The sequence below is a fragment of the Solanum stenotomum genome, chromosome 12 (genome assembly GCF_019186545.1).
Source record: "Solanum stenotomum isolate F172 chromosome 12, ASM1918654v1, whole genome shotgun sequence".
Lineage (NCBI taxonomy): Eukaryota > Viridiplantae > Streptophyta > Magnoliopsida > Solanales > Solanaceae > Solanum > Solanum stenotomum.
Genome location: NC_064293.1, coordinates 5,186,281 through 5,203,235, shown reverse-complemented (window position 1 = coordinate 5,203,235; position 16,955 = coordinate 5,186,281). Strand labels below are relative to the sequence as shown.

General features: G+C 35.6%; 2 protein-coding genes across 2 annotated transcripts in view; one reads left to right on the top strand and one right to left on the bottom strand.

Annotated features, from left to right (window-relative positions):
* The window catches only part of LOC125846977 (40S ribosomal protein S28), a 269,249-nt gene that overhangs the window by 10,099 nt on the left and 242,195 nt on the right, over positions 1-16,955 (bottom strand). The gene's annotated exons all lie outside the window — the stretch shown is intronic.
* On the top strand, positions 3,483-6,259 carry LOC125846976 (phosphoinositide phosphatase SAC7-like). Its single transcript, XM_049526690.1, has 5 exons — positions 3,483-3,613; positions 3,900-3,972; positions 4,360-4,453; positions 4,834-4,926; positions 6,159-6,259. The coding sequence occupies exons 1-5, from the start codon at positions 3,562-3,564 to the stop codon at positions 6,171-6,173; spliced, it is 327 nt and encodes a 108-aa protein (XP_049382647.1). The 5' UTR covers positions 3,483-3,561; the 3' UTR covers positions 6,174-6,259.

Genomic DNA, 16,955 nt, shown 5'->3' with positions numbered 1-16,955 from the left:
TTAATCCAAATTAATAAATGGTGTATCTCGGCTTGGATACATGTATCTCGTCATTAATGATTCAAGATGATGAAGAAGAGATGAAGAGGTTAATCCAAATTAATAAATCGTGTATCTCAGCTTGGATATATATATCTCGTCATTAATGATTCAAGCTGATGAAGATGCTAATTCAAATTAATAAATCGTGTATCTCAACTTTAAAAACTGTTGGATACATGTATCTCGCCATTAATGATTCAAGCCGATGAAGAAGGTGAAGAGTACAATAACAAAATTAATTAGGTTTATGATTTCGTTACTTTAGGAATATTTGTTAGAGATGATACCCAAGATCCTGTAAATTTGTTGAGTTGTTAATTAGTCAGCAATTAATCCTTTAATTAAGGAAATAAGTTACAACCCATTTAATTCAAGTTAATTAATCGTGTATCTCAGCTTTTAAAACGGTTGGATACATGTATCTCATCATCAATGATACATGTATCTCGAGATCAAAATATGGTATAAAAAGTAATATTACAAACTATCAGGAATCCTAGTAATTGAAATATAAAGTAGTGAGATTTATGTAAGATGCCCTTTATTGTAATTATTATTATTTGTTAGTTATTAAGATAGGTACAAGGAGACAAGAATCGGGTCAAAGGCCCAAAGAAAAGCAAATTTCAAAGATTAGTTAGGACATGTACTAAATATTGGGTCTTTGGTCCCAAAACAAAAATTAGGCCCAAGTATTGGCCCAGGCGAACAAAAAAACCAAACTTGGGCCCAAGTGTCTCTCTCTTATTTTATTGTGTTTGTGTGCTTGTTAATATTTGCCGCTAATCTTAAGGTCGAAAAATTCAAATCCCCGAAAGACTCCCATTTTGATTTAACAATTTAACTAAATCAGTCATCGTTTAACAAGACTTAAGGAATAAATTTTGCAAATTATCTCACTTAGATAGTATTTCCGTATTTTTTCCCTTTTACCCCTTTAAAACGGTTCTAGCTATAAAAATTGCTCGATTTCCAATTAAGTTAATTTTTAGCCAAATGATTAATTGTCGGATAACCACATTAGCGGGTGTTCTAGATGCTTTTAAAACCCTTCCTAGAACACTAATATGAACCCCGAACCCCCTAATTATTTTTCAGTAGATTTTCTGTTTTTAGTCTTTTGAAAACAATAGTTTTCTTAATTTCCCTTTAAAAATTAAGTGGCGACTCTTTAACTCATTTTTTAAAATAAAACGTGTAACACCCCGTAATCTAGAAAGACCAAAATGCAGAACTTCAGAACTTGCAAGTGCCACCGATGAGACCCACCCACGGCCCGTGGTCTGAACCACAGACCGTAGGAGGGGTCCGTGGCTGGCCACCCAGAAAACCCTCGATCAACGATCGGACCTACGGACCGTAGGTGGGACTATGGTCTGTGGTCCAGGTTGGTGGTTCAGACCCCCAACCATCAGCTCTCTGAAGCCAAATGACGGACTAACAGGACGGAACGTCGGTCAGGCCCGTCGATGGCCCCGACAACTTTTAAGTCAAGGGTCATTTGGTCTTTTTCCCTATGCGTTGAGCACCTAAACTACGTCGTTTAACCCCTAAACTACGTAGTTTTGGTCAGTTTAAGCCTAGTAACTTAATTAGATTTTAACCTAAGCAATTCATTCTCCAAAATTTGCCAAACTAGAGCAAAAAGAGAAGAAACAGCCGACCAAGCCTCTCTAAGAACGCAACAAGTTTTCTTCAGTTTCAGACCCGAAATCGAAATATTTCTTCGTGAAATTCGTCACTAGGTATGTGGGATTTCACTAGTGGGTTCCTTTCACCCATTAGGTCCCTAAAATTTAGTCAGATTCTTAATTCCCTTCATATTGTTTAGATCAGGGTTTCTTGAACTTTAGAGAATTGATGTGATTTAGCTGTTGTAGTGCTCTTACTCATCATGTTTTTGTAACATTGTTGCTTAGTTCCTTGCATGAAACTCAAAATCCTAGTTGTGTAGATTTGTTTTCTTCATGGATTACACTAGCTAGGACAGATAAACAGATATACATGCCTCAAATTTCAAATGTTTCATTATCAGTACTTAAATGTTGCATTTTCAGTTAGCATGTCAGAATATTGAGCTATCTAGTATATTTCAGTTATGTTGTATTGTACACAATTTCAGTTGGGAGTAGGCTTAATACCAAGTTGGACTAGGGTCAGTCACCCTCATAGTCTTAGAACTAAGTGCCCTCGTAGGTTTATAAGTCCCCCCTGTTGGGCATCAAATTTAGTGATCACGTCAGTCATGCCTTTATACCCCTCGCAAGGTATATTGGGTCCTTTCGATGGGGCGTATACATCGTACTCCACGCTCAGCTCATATGGTTTTATGTCGGTTAGTAGTAGCTCCCGCAGTCAGACTCTAATGCATTTGATTCAGTATTATTTCTTAGCATGTTATGTACTTGGTCATTGCATTCAATTTAGTTCATAAACAATCACTACAACATTTTATGTCTACAACCACCCTGGAAAAGTGTGGCCTAAACTATGAAAAATTGTTGCCTTTGATAAAAGGCCACACTTTTTTACTTTTAACCACACTTTTCCAGGGGTGGCCGAAAGAAGCGCAACCTTAGAGTTTAGGCAAAGTGTTGCCTTATCAGCTACGCTTAAAAGCGTAGCCTAAAAGGCAAAAAGGCCACACTTTGATGTACCTCAAATAACAACATTTCTATCTCATACAACTACACTTTGAAGCGTGACCTTTGCTTCCTTATTGCCCATGATTTTAAAGTGTTGCCTTTTCTATCTAATGTATGACAACACTTTGAAGTGTAGTCCTTGCCCATGTGCATACTACAATTTACAGTCCTATGGCTACACTTTTAAGTGTGGTAATAGTATTTTGGCTATAAAATATTTATATGCCACAATTTCTAATTAAAAAACACCAATATTGTTTTGCAATAAATAATCTCAAGCATTAAATAAGCTAATAAGTAATTCAACTATATAGATTTGCAATAAACTTCAAAAGATAGTATGTCTTGTGTACATACACATACTTATAAAGAAATATTCTAAATATGTGTACACAATAGTTCAAAAAGTACTCTTACAATAGTTCAATATATTCTAGCAATGAATATATTTCACAGAATCAAATATAATGTATTCAAACTTTTACAATAGTTCAAAAACTCTTCATCATCCACTTCAATGAGATCAAATTGACTTGTGGCGACCCTTCAAATTTGATCACCTCCATTTCCCTACACATTTAAAATGAAATTAACAATCAAAACAAACCATGTACAACAAATCAGATTGCAGCAGTTATAGATGAGGCAAGAAGTTCCAGATTCCAAATTGCAGATTTTTTGAGTTCACGCAGCACTGTGTATTCTAATTTCTAGCAGATTGCAGATTCAGTGTATTCTAGTAGATTGCAGATTTTTTGAGTTCAGCACTGCTTAAAGATTTTTTGAGTTCAGATTGCAGATTCAGTATATGCTTGGAACACAAAAACATGAATATACCTAAGCAAATAAATTGAGTTGATAAAGGATAAACAAAATGAGGAGAGGTAAACTAAAACAGTTTGTGCCTGTTCAGATTGCAGATTCAAGTATTCTAGCAGATTTTTTGAGTTCAGATTTCTTTCTTTATAAGAAAACAAAATGAGACTGTTTAGGAATAAAATAATCACTTTTCTACAATTCTATGACCATAAGTGAAGTTTAAGAAGGTAAGAGTATACACAGACCTACCCCGTCTCATGAAAGTTACACCATATAAATATATGAAGGATTAACTAATCAAACTACCACACATTAAGGACCAATTTAATCATTTTCTCATTCCATAAAAATAATAAAGACCTGTTTATTCTTTTACCTTAAAACTATTTGCAGTGTGGGCCAACCATGGGGATGATATAAGCATCCCGTATTCTGGTACTCCGGCTTTAAAGGGAGATTTTGTCAGGTAACAACTTTCTTGTTCTGCTTAAAGAAGATGGTATCATATGAAGGCAGCATTGGTACAAAACATATTTTTGGAGAGTGCATTAATATAAATGCATAGATAGTAGGATGCAAACCCTGACAAAGTTCCTAAATCAACAAATATAATACAACCATCTTTGACATTAGTACTAGTTTTTCGCCAATTACTTTCATATCAAGAGTAAGAATCTGGGATTGGATCTTTAAATGCCAACTGCACAATTACATCTATAGTTTATCTCGAGATCATGATGGATATAACATAAAACTTTATAAGTCATAATAAAAAAATTGATCTTATGACCTCAAGCTTTTTCTTTGGTCGATCAATGTCACGATAAAATCGACATTGTTGTTTGATATGCAGATGTGGTCATAGAACAGCCCTGGGGGTTCTCGCTGACGGATGCAATGCCCTAACACGATACTACTTAAACAACTTTGTTGATGGTACTAAACAGGTAATGATGCTTCTTTCCAGCAATTAGTTGTTACTCAGGTCTGTACGTCATATCAAGTTGGTAGCGTTCATTATGTGCTGTCACTTGCAACTTGGTATCATATCCGCCAGTTGAAATTTTGGAATGCATTCTTTAAATAGTACTAAGCTTCATGTATCCAAGCCATCAGCAAAGTATTAACTGAACCTAGTATCATCATTTGCAGTGTGCTGCCATTTTATTGGATTAGTTTCTTGTTGACTTTTAGGAGATACTCTCATTAAGAATGTTTAACCTGATGTGTCCTAGTATCTAGGTTGGAATTGGCTGCAACATCTTTGAGCGTCTATATTACCAATTTGGACACTGAATTCGTTTATGCTATTTTTTCTATCATGAAGGATGCAGTTGATTTATTGCAAGGACACTACATTCCAGCTATCTCTCGAGATATGAAACCATCATCCCAAAAAGGAAGCATTGAGACTAAAATTGTGAGTCTCATTACTTATTCTGATGTGATCATGCTTAACATGCTCTTATTTATCAAATTCCTGTGATTAGACCATATTGACATACCAAATTATTGACTTCACTAACACTCTTAATTGCATCTGCAAAGTTGTTTTGACTTAAGACCAAAGTGTTCAATCTATTGACTAGTGACCCATCAGTCTTATTCTTTTCTTTAACTGAAGAGGATTGCAAGTTTATTATTTTACCAACACATAGACTTGGCCCAAAGCATATGCTAGGTTTTATTGAAGCCAAAAATTAAATGTGTTCCTTATTGGCTTAATTCTCATTTGATTTTTTATCCAATTAGCTAAATTATGATTTTTTCTGTTTTTGGGCTGGTGTAATTGTTTTTATATTAGGTATCTACTCTCCAACTATTTAGTGTGACAACCCTGAATCAGGGCTTATACAATGTTCTTTTTACTTCTTAAACAGAACAAGAGAGGTAAACTAAAACAAGTTGTGCTCTTAGACACAGAACATGCCTGCAGTTTATGACGAACGTTGTTCAAGCTCTCTTTCCTCTCCTTTGTGATGAAGGAACATAAGATTTAGAGGATTTAAGAACTAGACATCGAAAACTATCATACCTTTCAATGTCTACTAGTATGATGATTAGTCCATACTAACTATAGCCAAATGAGAGGACACTATTTTTGAACTGAAGCCTATTATGTTTTGCATAACAATGTGATGGAATGTGTCACTATAAAAAACTTAAGTTCATATTGTTTTTTACCTCATTACCATAACAATTAACAATAAAAGAAAAAGTAGCAGATACGTACGATCAATTGAAATTTTATGACTACTTACCGGCCATCTAGTAGCAGAGCTCAGTTCTATGACACCTTTTTCTGCCTCATCAAAGAATTTCCTTGCCCTTTGAATTTGCTTCTTCATAAAGATCCTCCACTTATCAGTCACTCTTCCAGCAAAAATGTCTTCATCGGAGAGCCCTGACTTTGTTAATTCATCTTTCTATAGAAACAAATGGAGCAATAGGCATTACACTGTACTTATATCTGAGAAATAGACTACTCTTTCTATATATTTTGGCATGTTACTAGAGAAATGATCAATGTGAATTAAATATAGCTTCATACTTACTCTTCTTCTACATCTCTGAGTATATTGGTTAGTTGATTTGCGATTCCTAAAGCCAAAGCTGCATTATATACACTCTTTGTTGTTGCCTTTGATTCAGGTGCAATGCCCATAATTGGAACACTCATCAATCCTACTGCACCAGCGACATAATAACAATAGATATATAGCTCATCGAAGTTGATGTATCAGGATTTCCACAAGTCCATGCGCATTCCTTCAACCATATCTCTGAATGGCTGCACCAGTTAGATGAATTATCAAACACTTCACATGGTTGCAAGCAAGAGATCGAGGTTATTAAACACAAAATAAATGTCGGCCACCAGTGATAGCAAATGTAAACTAGTTTCCTAATTTGCTAATCAAATAACAAATATAAGTAGATAATGATATTAGAAAGAGATAGAAGTATATGGAAGAGAAGTATCGAATTCCACAAGTACTTGCATCGGAAAAGCACTCAACAAAAAAGAATATAATCTGAATCTGGAGAAGATAATGGTGATAGAATTAGAGAGACTAACCTAAATATCAACAGGAAATCTGGAAACAGTATCGGATAAAGCTGCATCAAGCATATCAAATGGCCGTCCATTAAAAATATCTTCCAGCCTTGCCTCCCACCTATCCAAAGCTTGAGGAGTTATGTGTGACACATTATGGCCATCAACAAGCTCATCAATTCTCCTGCATCACACCGTTTAAAAAGAACACAACTTTCCAGACAACAAGGTCATTTAAAAATACTCTAAGACAAAAATCGTTGTCAATTTCCCCAAGAGTCATAACTTGCTTGAACTACAAATTAATCTAACGAGCAAGCCAGAAACACCACATATTTATTCAATTTTAAGTGGAAATTTCTCATTGGCAAGATCTAGTCCTTCTTGGAAACGTGAATACATGAAAGCACCAAAAGTACCAGATATACCATAATTGACTATGCACAAACCTAGACCACACTTTTAAGACTGCCAAACGAAATGGTAAAGAGAATCAGATCACCAGTTTTACACCTAGAGACCAGAATGTTGTAAGTGGGAAGTGCCCATAATGTTAAATTATTTGAATGATACTTTTTTTTAACCTTTTGACTTGTATAACAACATAATATTTTGGTACATAAAGAGCATAACTACCGGCCAGCGAAAAGTTGAAATTATGTCAAAGATTCCCAAGAAAGCTGATAAAACAAACAGTTAGCATGTTACACTCCTATGGATCCAGTCTAATAATTTAGCATTTCTTCCACTAATTTTGACTGTTGTATATGGTATAAGAAATTAGATCTCTTCTCTTTATGCATATAATAATGTTTCACAAGCTAGTAGAGATCAACTTGCACCTATAATATTCCATGTCTAACTAAAATATAATTCTAAACAGATGTTTCAAATGCTAACTTGATCGACAAAGCTTTGGTATAATAGTGGATGTTAACAAAGATATCTCCGGCATTCAAATTCTTTTAAGGCGTCGGTCTGTAGAAAACATGAAGTTCGTCTCGTAGTGGAATTTGTTACCACACACTTTGACATACCTATTCAGCGTGCTACTACACACACTTTGGCAGACACTGTTACAGCCTTACAGGTTCTAGAAACTAAATTGTTTATGTTTTCATTGCTAGTAACTACCAACCAACTTTTGTGACAACCCCAAAATCAAAACAACTGTCAACTAATAGCAAATAATATTGTGTATATAGGTCAAAAATAACTTTTTAGATATATATCCTGAAGTTTTGAACACCCTGCAAAATTGTTAGCTTTGACATTGTATCCTACAGTTGCAAGCACATATTACCATAAAAAGGAAGTCAATTGAGTCTAAAACTACAATAAGAAAGTAAAATATGGAAGATCTAGCAGATCAAGAAACCAAATACCCATCAAATCTACTACAAACTACATCTCAAATTCCCCAAGTAATCCAGTAAAACACCACACAGAGATACTCACATTGTGCAAACCAATCATTCAGATTAGGGCTTTGCAATTCTAGAAACATAAAGCACGTTTCATTCCCAAATCTCAATACATATACTCACGTGTAATTTAACCAATTTGAAACACCTTTTCAGGTATGCTAACTGATGAACGTGAACAAGTTCAAGCTCTATGAGGAACCTTTTCAACACGTAAACAATTCTAACTGCTGCTCTCAGTTGCGTACAAACAAAACTAGCTTCGAGCCTTCCATTTCACTCTTTCCAGCTCAAGTACGACTACTGTAATGGGAGTATCATAATTCCAACATAACTCACAGATTATGGTTGTTAACATAAAAATTTAAAACTTATGGTATGATGATCTTACCAGTAACCACACAAAAGAACTAATTTGAAACTAGTTGTACAAGAAGTTCAACATGCTTATGCTAATTACCACAAGATTGAAATCGTGTTTGTCTGTACATAATTTGAAGCTTCATTAAGTTAAGCTATGAGAATTAGCAATCCTTTTAAAGGAAGTAGCAGAGCATACCTTCACATACACAAAAATACACATATACACATCCCTAATACCCAAACTAGAGCACAATAGCATAATATAAATAAATTGAGACTCCCAAAAATCAACAAAAATCGTATCAACAACCCAAGAATATCAAAACCCTAAGCTAAAATTTAGACTTTCAAAGATACACAAGAATATCAAAACCCTAAGGCTAAAATTCAAACTCTAAAACATAGAATTTCTTACCTGATAGACCCTATTCCAACAACCCTAAAGCTTTAAGACGTGAGGCGTGTTCATCTCTGAAGCATTTTGTTCAATTTTCAACTAGAAATCTGACGGAACAACTCTTTAACAAGGAATTTGTGAGGAAAATCGTGTTCTTCAGCTCTTCAATCTTCAACAAGGAATCTGTGAGGAAAGTTTGACGGAAATCTGTGAGGGAAATCGTATTGTTCTTCAGCTCTTCACAAAAGCGTATTGTTCTTCCGTGAGGAAAGTTTGACGAAATGTTTTTTGATTTGGGGGAAAAAAGTTTTAATGTTTTATTAATTGTTTTTTTTGCTTAATGAAAATTGGAGGGAGAACAAGTTTTAATGTTTAAAATGTTGGAAAGAATATAATATTTTAGTGAAAACATTAAGGCCATATTTGTAATGTGTTGTTTTTACAATTATAAAAATAGGACACTTTAAAAGTGTGGCCATATATGTAAAAGTTGTTGCCAATTATATCATACTGTAACAATGCTAATAAAGTGTAGCTTATACCATTAAAGAGTACACTTTACAAGTGTTGCCAATATTGTCGAAGCTAAAAATTAAAAACTTGGGCTACACTTTAAAAGCGTCCCCAAAAGTATTTTATGCAACAATTTAAAAGTGTTGTCCAAAATTAGTGTGGTCGTAGGCCTAAAATGTTGTAGTGAGTATATTTCACCATTTTAATCATGTTCAGATTATATCATTGTTCAGTACACTTTGTTCAGTTATATGTTTGTTCAACTTTATCTTATAATGCATGTTCAGTACCTTTCAAGTACTGACGCATACTCTGCGCTACATCTTTTCGTGATGTAGGTTCAGGTCCTCAGCATTCAGATCATGCATAGATCGGTTCCCGATCCATACTCAGCAACGTCAGTGGTGGGTCTTCATACTTCGAGGATAAATAAGCATGTTTCGTATTTTAGTCTTTCATTTCAGTTTCAGTTTCAGTTTTGCTAGAGTTAGTTAGGGGCATATCCCAGTATCTCTCGTCAGTTAGAGGCTTATTTCAGACATACATAGATTCAACTTTAGTACTTGAGTTGTAGTCCAGTATCATTAACTCTTATTCAGTATTTATATAGTCAGATCTATTTTGGGTATTCCCTATCATTCAGTTTATCTCATGTTTTAAGCTTCCGCATAGTGTCTTTTGTTCAGTTGTTTAAGTATGTTTTTGATATGTCAGCTCAGGGTTAGCTTGGAGTCACTCGTGATCCTAGGTCCCGTGTTAACACCCAGGGATAGCCTCGAGGAGTGACACAACGTGACATTGGTAATAATTCTACTACGGTGTCACAAATTCACAAGTTGATCCTAAGTAATCATTGTTGTTCATTGGATTTCGGAGGAATTGCTTTGGTAGAATTGGAGAATTGTTGTGATTCTTCTTGAATAGCCTAAATTATCAAGAGTCACTTTGAAAGTATTACCTAAACTCTTTCGAATGAATATGATAAAGCCTATAATATATAGAACTACTATCATTTCTTCATTATAAATTGAGATCAACTTCAAACTTAATGCACAAATAGATAGGATAGCAGCAAATAACATCTTTCTAGCCTGCATATTCGTGGAACTCAATCTCATTTAGAAAGTCTGATCTCAACATCTCTTCTTTTATCACACCTCCGTGACAACATGGCTGTTTACTTGGTTTAAACATATACTATACAAAAAAATTCAACTACCCATCACATTATTTAAGGCTTATAACAAACAGACATAACATATGTCAGTGAGACGGTGACGTAGTAAATATGCGGTGGAGGCAACAAGATAGCAACATACAACAACTTAGCAAATATATTATTGCAGGTTCACATCTCTTCTCCAACCCGTATAAGTTTCGACAATAGTATGTTGATTTTTATACCACAAAAATAAAGTAAGTTTCATTATTTCATTTGCGTCAATACTATATTGTTTGTTAAGTTAGACTATTATTTGTTAGCTAATTATAGAGTATGATTACCTAATAGACATGTTAAGAATTCCTTATGTCTTATCTATATTCTGTTAGTATGTAAATTTAAGACTAAGGAATAAAAGATCTTATCTTTTCCTCCCTCCCTTTCTTCTCGTTTCTCTTCTCCTAAAAAACTACCAGTTTTGAGGTCACCAAAGCTAAACTTTCTTCAAATAAACAGTAAAGAACCTACACATTATCATCTATAGTGTTCCATAAACCTCATTGAGGCACCCAAAAGCCAAGACTTTACCTTTAATCACACAATATATTCTTATTTTTAATCAAACCTTCAACACTCATAATCATAAAATTCAAGTAACTAATGATGAGTGGTTGATTTACACTCATCTAAGACTTTTTTAGTTCAACAATTAGTGTCCTTAGTACCTAATTATGTCCTATTCTAATGATATTTTGATGAACTGCAACTATAAATTCTAAAGGACAAGGTGGGGTTGAATACTTGGAAGAAAGGACAAAACATTGAAAGAAGTGTAAACTCCACATTGGGAGTTTCCTAACCAAAAAGGTGGATCGCGCAACTGGCACGACCTCACATTAAGTGACAGTGCTCAATACTTGAAGTAATTGAGGTAGGTCGGTGATCTTGAAGAGAAACGGTGACTTGTCGATTGTAATAGGTGAACTAAATGACCATTGCCAAAGGTGACAGGACTTGGATAAAACATGAAGGCTTAAAAGGCGAACAAATGTGGTACTCGGTGATTCACCGAATGTGAAAGGAAGAGTCAAACAAGCTCAACAACTAAGGTTCAAACACCTAAAGCTTGAAGCAGGATAAAAGGGATCTAAGATTAGACGATGCTCTGCCGAATTAGCTTGGCGAGCCCGACTAACATCGTTGAAATGGTTACATAGTAAATTTTGGACCAATTTTTTGGATATTATAAATAGCCCAAAGAAGGGAGAAAGAAGAGTTTTTTTTAAGAAAGTTTTGGAAATTCTTCCTAGATTCTTTTCTTTAAGTGCATGAGATTATTTACCTTGGGAAGAACATCTTTAGTTTTGGGGTTTTCAATTTTACTTTTGAAATTTACAATTGGAAGTTGAAATCAAAGTGGGTGTTGAATATGATTACTTAATTTCATCTCATCCATTGCCGCTATCATAATAAGTATAACTTCTTTACATTTTATGATAGGTGTCTAAAATCCTAAGTCTAGGGGTGCAATTATGGGGTTGGGTGTTGATTTAATGTAATTGTTATTGTATTTTGCTCTGTTTTATTGTTGTTCATCCATGGATTAAGGCTAATTAGCATGAGGTTGGCTTATGGGTTAAGGTTGCAAACTTAATCCTACTTGCGATCTCCGATTAATGCTCAAAAGAGATTGATTAGAGTGAGTAATTAGTTTGATACATGAAATTTAAGTTAGACGTCTATAGTTTAATTGAAAAAGAGATAATGGGTCGGATCTATTTGTCCTAATTCTGCTCGAAAGAGAGATAGTGTAAGGTATGGGTTGTTTAGTTATACACATAGATGAGACCAAAAGGAGATTCTATAAAGTGATATTATGAGATCAAAAGAAGATCATTAGTATCATTGAAGATGACCCAACCTATCCATGAATGTTTAACACTATTGAGCAACACAATTACCTATGTGACATCAATTTCCAATCCCCGCACCCCTAGATTATTTGTTAATTGCTTAAGTTTTAGTTTAATTATTATAGTTAATATTATTAATTCTTTTGGTAAATTTGGTGGAATCATCCACCCAATTGTTCTAACCTACTACAATGAACAAGTCCACATTCTTAATTTCTTAGTTGAATTCTTATCAATATACAATTTCTTGTGAGATTTGACCCTGACTCTTAGTTGGGTATTTTTATTAACAACAATCGCTTACTCTTTGAATTGGTTTTTGAGAGTAGTTTGAGCGTTATAAAACATGATGTTGTTGCGGGGAAATGGTGGCTATGAATTCAATTTGTGAAAGCCTGTAAACTAATTGGATTGTAGTAGTTGTTGCTTGGCATTGTTTGTTGTTGATTTGTAGGTCTAATCATGAGTGATAATGGTAGTGACAATAATAGTCACTACGAGCAAAGTGACAACATGAGGGATTCAAATGGCATGCACATGAATGCCATTATAACCAATGGAGCTATCCGATTACCACCCACAACACGGATGGCGATGTTCCATGTAATCATAACAATCCTACAACTGCTCCAAATGAGAGGAATGTCTAGAGGATTGGCTCATGAAGAACCCCATAAACATCATCTACATTTTGTGTATATATGTAGACCATTCGTGTTCAAGAACACACAAGAGTCCATAAGGTTGAGATTATTCTCGTTCTCTTTGATGGAAGAAGCTACAAGATGGTTGGCAGAATTGTCAAATAATTTTATCACTTCTTGGGAGGAGTAGACCGAAGAATTCTTAGAGAGATTCTTTCCTTTATAGAAAATGGTCAAATTTCAGGATAACATCCAAAATTTCAAAAGGATTGGAGGTGAACCTCTACATGAGACATGGTTGTGGTTCCGAAAGTTGCTTTTACAAATATCCAACACATGGTGTTTCATACAATTTGTTGCTGCAATACTTTTATTGTAGCCTTTATTCCGTTAACAAGGGTTTGGCTGATCAACTTAAACAAGGTGGGTTGATGCGACAACCATTTGATGTAACAATTTTGTTGCAAGATGATATGGCCAAAATCAACCAAAAATGACATACTAGAAAGGACCAAGGTTCTTATTTACAATTGAAAAGAAAAAAATTGAAAAGGACCATGAGCGAGATGAAAACATGGCCAAAATGATGACCCAACTCAATTTATTGTCCAAACATGTCAAGGGATGAGGATTGAAAATGGTACAGTTGGTTCAAGCAGTGGGCAGTGTCTGAGAGATGCCAAGTTTGCAGTATTGTATAAGTACAATACTTGGGAAATTAAATAGGGGTTCTCACCCAAACTACAAAAGACAGGGTGGGAACCAAGGTTGGAACAAAGATTGAGACAATGTTTGGAGAGATTGGTGAAGTAACACCCTGTATCCTAGAAGACCAGAATGCAGATTTCCAGAAGTGTAGGTGCCACCTATGGAGGCCACCTACGAATCGTAGATTGGACCACGATCCGTGGGACGTGGTCCACAAAAAAACCCCAGAAAACCTCAACCGTAGGTGGTACCATGACCCGTGGACTAGGTCCGTGGAACGTGGTCTGTAGAAAAAAAAAATCGACCCACGGCCAGGACCTACGGACCGTAGGTTGAACCACGATCCGTGGACCAGGTCCATGAAACGTGGTCCACAGAACTCATCCTTTGAGCCGAACGACGCGAACATGGGACCTAGGATCACAAGTGATCCCAAGCTAACCCTGCTGGCATAATCATGAGCATACTATAGATAAATTGAGAAATAAAACTGTTGCGGAAGCTAATAATAAGTAAATCTGAAATTATAGGGAATACCCATTCTAATACTAAATATATCAAGTCTGAGAGTTTAATACAAAAGAAATATCAAACTCAAATACTAAGCTGAATCTAACTATGTCTGAAAATAGTCTCTAACTGACTAGAAGTGCTGGGACATGCCCCAACTAAGTCTAGAAAAACTAAAACTAAAGACTAAAAGCGATAAAGATAAACATGTCACTAGTCCTCGAAGAATGAGGACTCACCACTGATGCTGTTGAACTGAAGATCAGGAACCGACCTAAGTGTGATCTGGATGCTGAGAACTTGAATCTACATCACGAGAAGATGTAGCGCAGAGTATGCGTCAGTACTTGAAAGATACTGAGATGCAGGATAGAGTGAAGCTGAAATAAACATATAACTGAACAGAGCAATAAAATAATAATATAATCTGAACATGACAAAGATACTGAATGTTGAGCTAACTGAATGCAATGACTATTTTATAACATGCTAAGATTGAATATTGACTGTACTGAAACGTGGTCCGCAAAACCCATCATCTGAGCTGAACGATGGCTGACCAGGACGGACCGTAGGGTGGACCACGGTCCACGGACCAGGTCCATCAGTTGGTCCCAATAGCTTTCAAGTCAGGGTCGTTTTGGTCTTTTTCCTATGCGTTGGACCCATAAACGACATCATTTTAACACTTACTATGTGATTTTGGTCAGTTTTTGCCTAGAAACATAACTAGAACTTACCTTAGTCAAAATCATTAATCAAAACTTAGAAAATTAGAGCTTGAGAGGAGAAAAAAGGTCAAGAACGCAACAAGATTCCATCAGATCCAGCCCCGAAATTGAAAGATTTCTCCGTGAAATTTGTTATCAGGTATGTGGGATTTCACTAGTGGGTTCCTTTCACCCATTAGGTCCCTAGTTTTCAGTCAGTTTCTTGACTCTCTTATTATGACTAGACCTAGGGTTTCTTGAATAATTAAGATTATTGGGTTCTTAGTTGTTAGAATAATCCAAATCAGATTAGTATGTTAATATTCAGTCTATTGCACGAATTTCAGAACCCTAGGTATATAGTTCTTGAATTACACATGATAGGCCAGATATTTCAATTATTTAAGATATAAATGCCTTAGTCTTAAATGTGTCATTATCAGTTATTTATGCGCATTCTCAGTTTGCATGTCATTTTGAGCTATCTAGTATATCACAGTAATTCAATCATAATGTGTTAATCACTTAATCCATTAGGAGTAGCATAATACCGAGTTGGACTAGGGTCAGTCACCCATATAGTCCCAGATAGGTTGTAAGTCCCCTCTGTGGCCATCATTTTAGTGACCACGCCAACATGCATCTATACCTTTGGCCGAGTGTATTGGGTCCTCTCGATGGGGCGTATACATTGGACTTCACATTTAGCTTATGTGGTTTTATTATCGGTTATTAGTAGCTCCCACAGCTCAGTCAAATTCCATTGCATTGACCACATTTCAGTACAGTCAGTATTCAGTCTTAGCATCTTATAAAATGGTCCATTGCATTCACTTAGCTCAGAATATATTATTATTTTATTGCTCTATTCAGTTATATGTTTATTTCAGCTTCACTCTATCATGCATGCTCAGTACCTTTCAAGTACTGACGCATACTCTGCGCTACATCTTCTCGTGATGTAGGTTCAGGTTCTCAGCATCTAGATCACGCTTAGGTCGGTTCTCGATCTTCAGTTCAGCAGCAGCAGTGGTGAGTCCTCATTCTTCGAGGACTAGTGACATGTTTATCTTTATCGCTTTTAGTCTTTAGTTTCAGTTTTGCTAGATCTAGTTGGGGAATGTCCCAACATTTCCAGTTTGTTTAGAAGCTTATTTCAGACATAGTTAGATTCAGCTTAGTATTTGAGTTTGATATTTCTTTTGTATTAAACTCTTAGATTTGATATTCAGTTTTAGTATATGGGTATTCCCCATCATTTCAGATTTACATATTATTAGCTTCTGCAACAGTTTTATTTCTCAGTTTATATTTAGTATACTCATGATTATGCCCTCAGGGTTAGCTTGGGGTCACTTGTGATCCTAAGTCCCGTGTCCATGTCTCGGGGGTAGCTCGGGGCGTGACAGGTGAGATCGATTGTCACGCCCCGAGCTACCCCCGAGACGCGGACACGGGACCTAGGACCACAAGTGATCCCAAGCTAACCCTGCTGGCATGATCATGAGCATACTAAAGATAATAAACTGATGTGGAAGCTAAATCATAAATAGATCTGAAAAGATGGGGAATACCCATATACTATAACTGAATATATCAAATCTGAGAGTTTAATACAAAAGAAATATCAAACTCAAAACACTAAGCTGAATCTAACTATGTCTGAATATAGCCTCTAACTGACTAGAAATGTTGGGACATGCCCCAACTAGATCTAGCAAAACTGAAACTAAAGACTAAAAGCGATAAAGATAAACATGTCACTAGTCCTCGAAGAATGAGGACTCACCACTGATGCTGTTGAACTGGAGACCGAGAACTGATCTAAGCGTGATCTGGATACTGAGAACCTGAACCGACATCACGAGAAGATGTAGCGCACGTATGCGTCAGTACTTGAGAGGTACTGAGCATGCAAGATAGAGTAAAGCTGAAATAACATATAACTGAACAAAGCATACTGAGCAATGAAATAATCTGAACATGATATAGATATTGAAAATACTGAATACTGAGCTAACTGATGCAATGACCAATTTATAACATG

What these genes read in the sequence shown, in the direction of transcription:
- LOC125846976 (XM_049526690.1), top strand. Translation starts at nt 3,562, where the DNA reads ATGAGGAGAGGTAAACTAAAACAGTTTGTGCCTGTTCAGATTGCAGAT. An exon ending in TGTTCAGATTGCAGATTCAA is followed by an intron (nt 3,614 to 3,899) that starts GTATTCTAGCAG and finishes AACTATTTGCAG; the next exon opens with TGTGGGCCAACCATGGGGAT. An exon ending in TTAAAGGGAGATTTTGTCAG is followed by an intron (nt 3,973 to 4,359) that starts GTAACAACTTTC and finishes TTTGATATGCAG; the next exon opens with ATGTGGTCATAGAACAGCCC.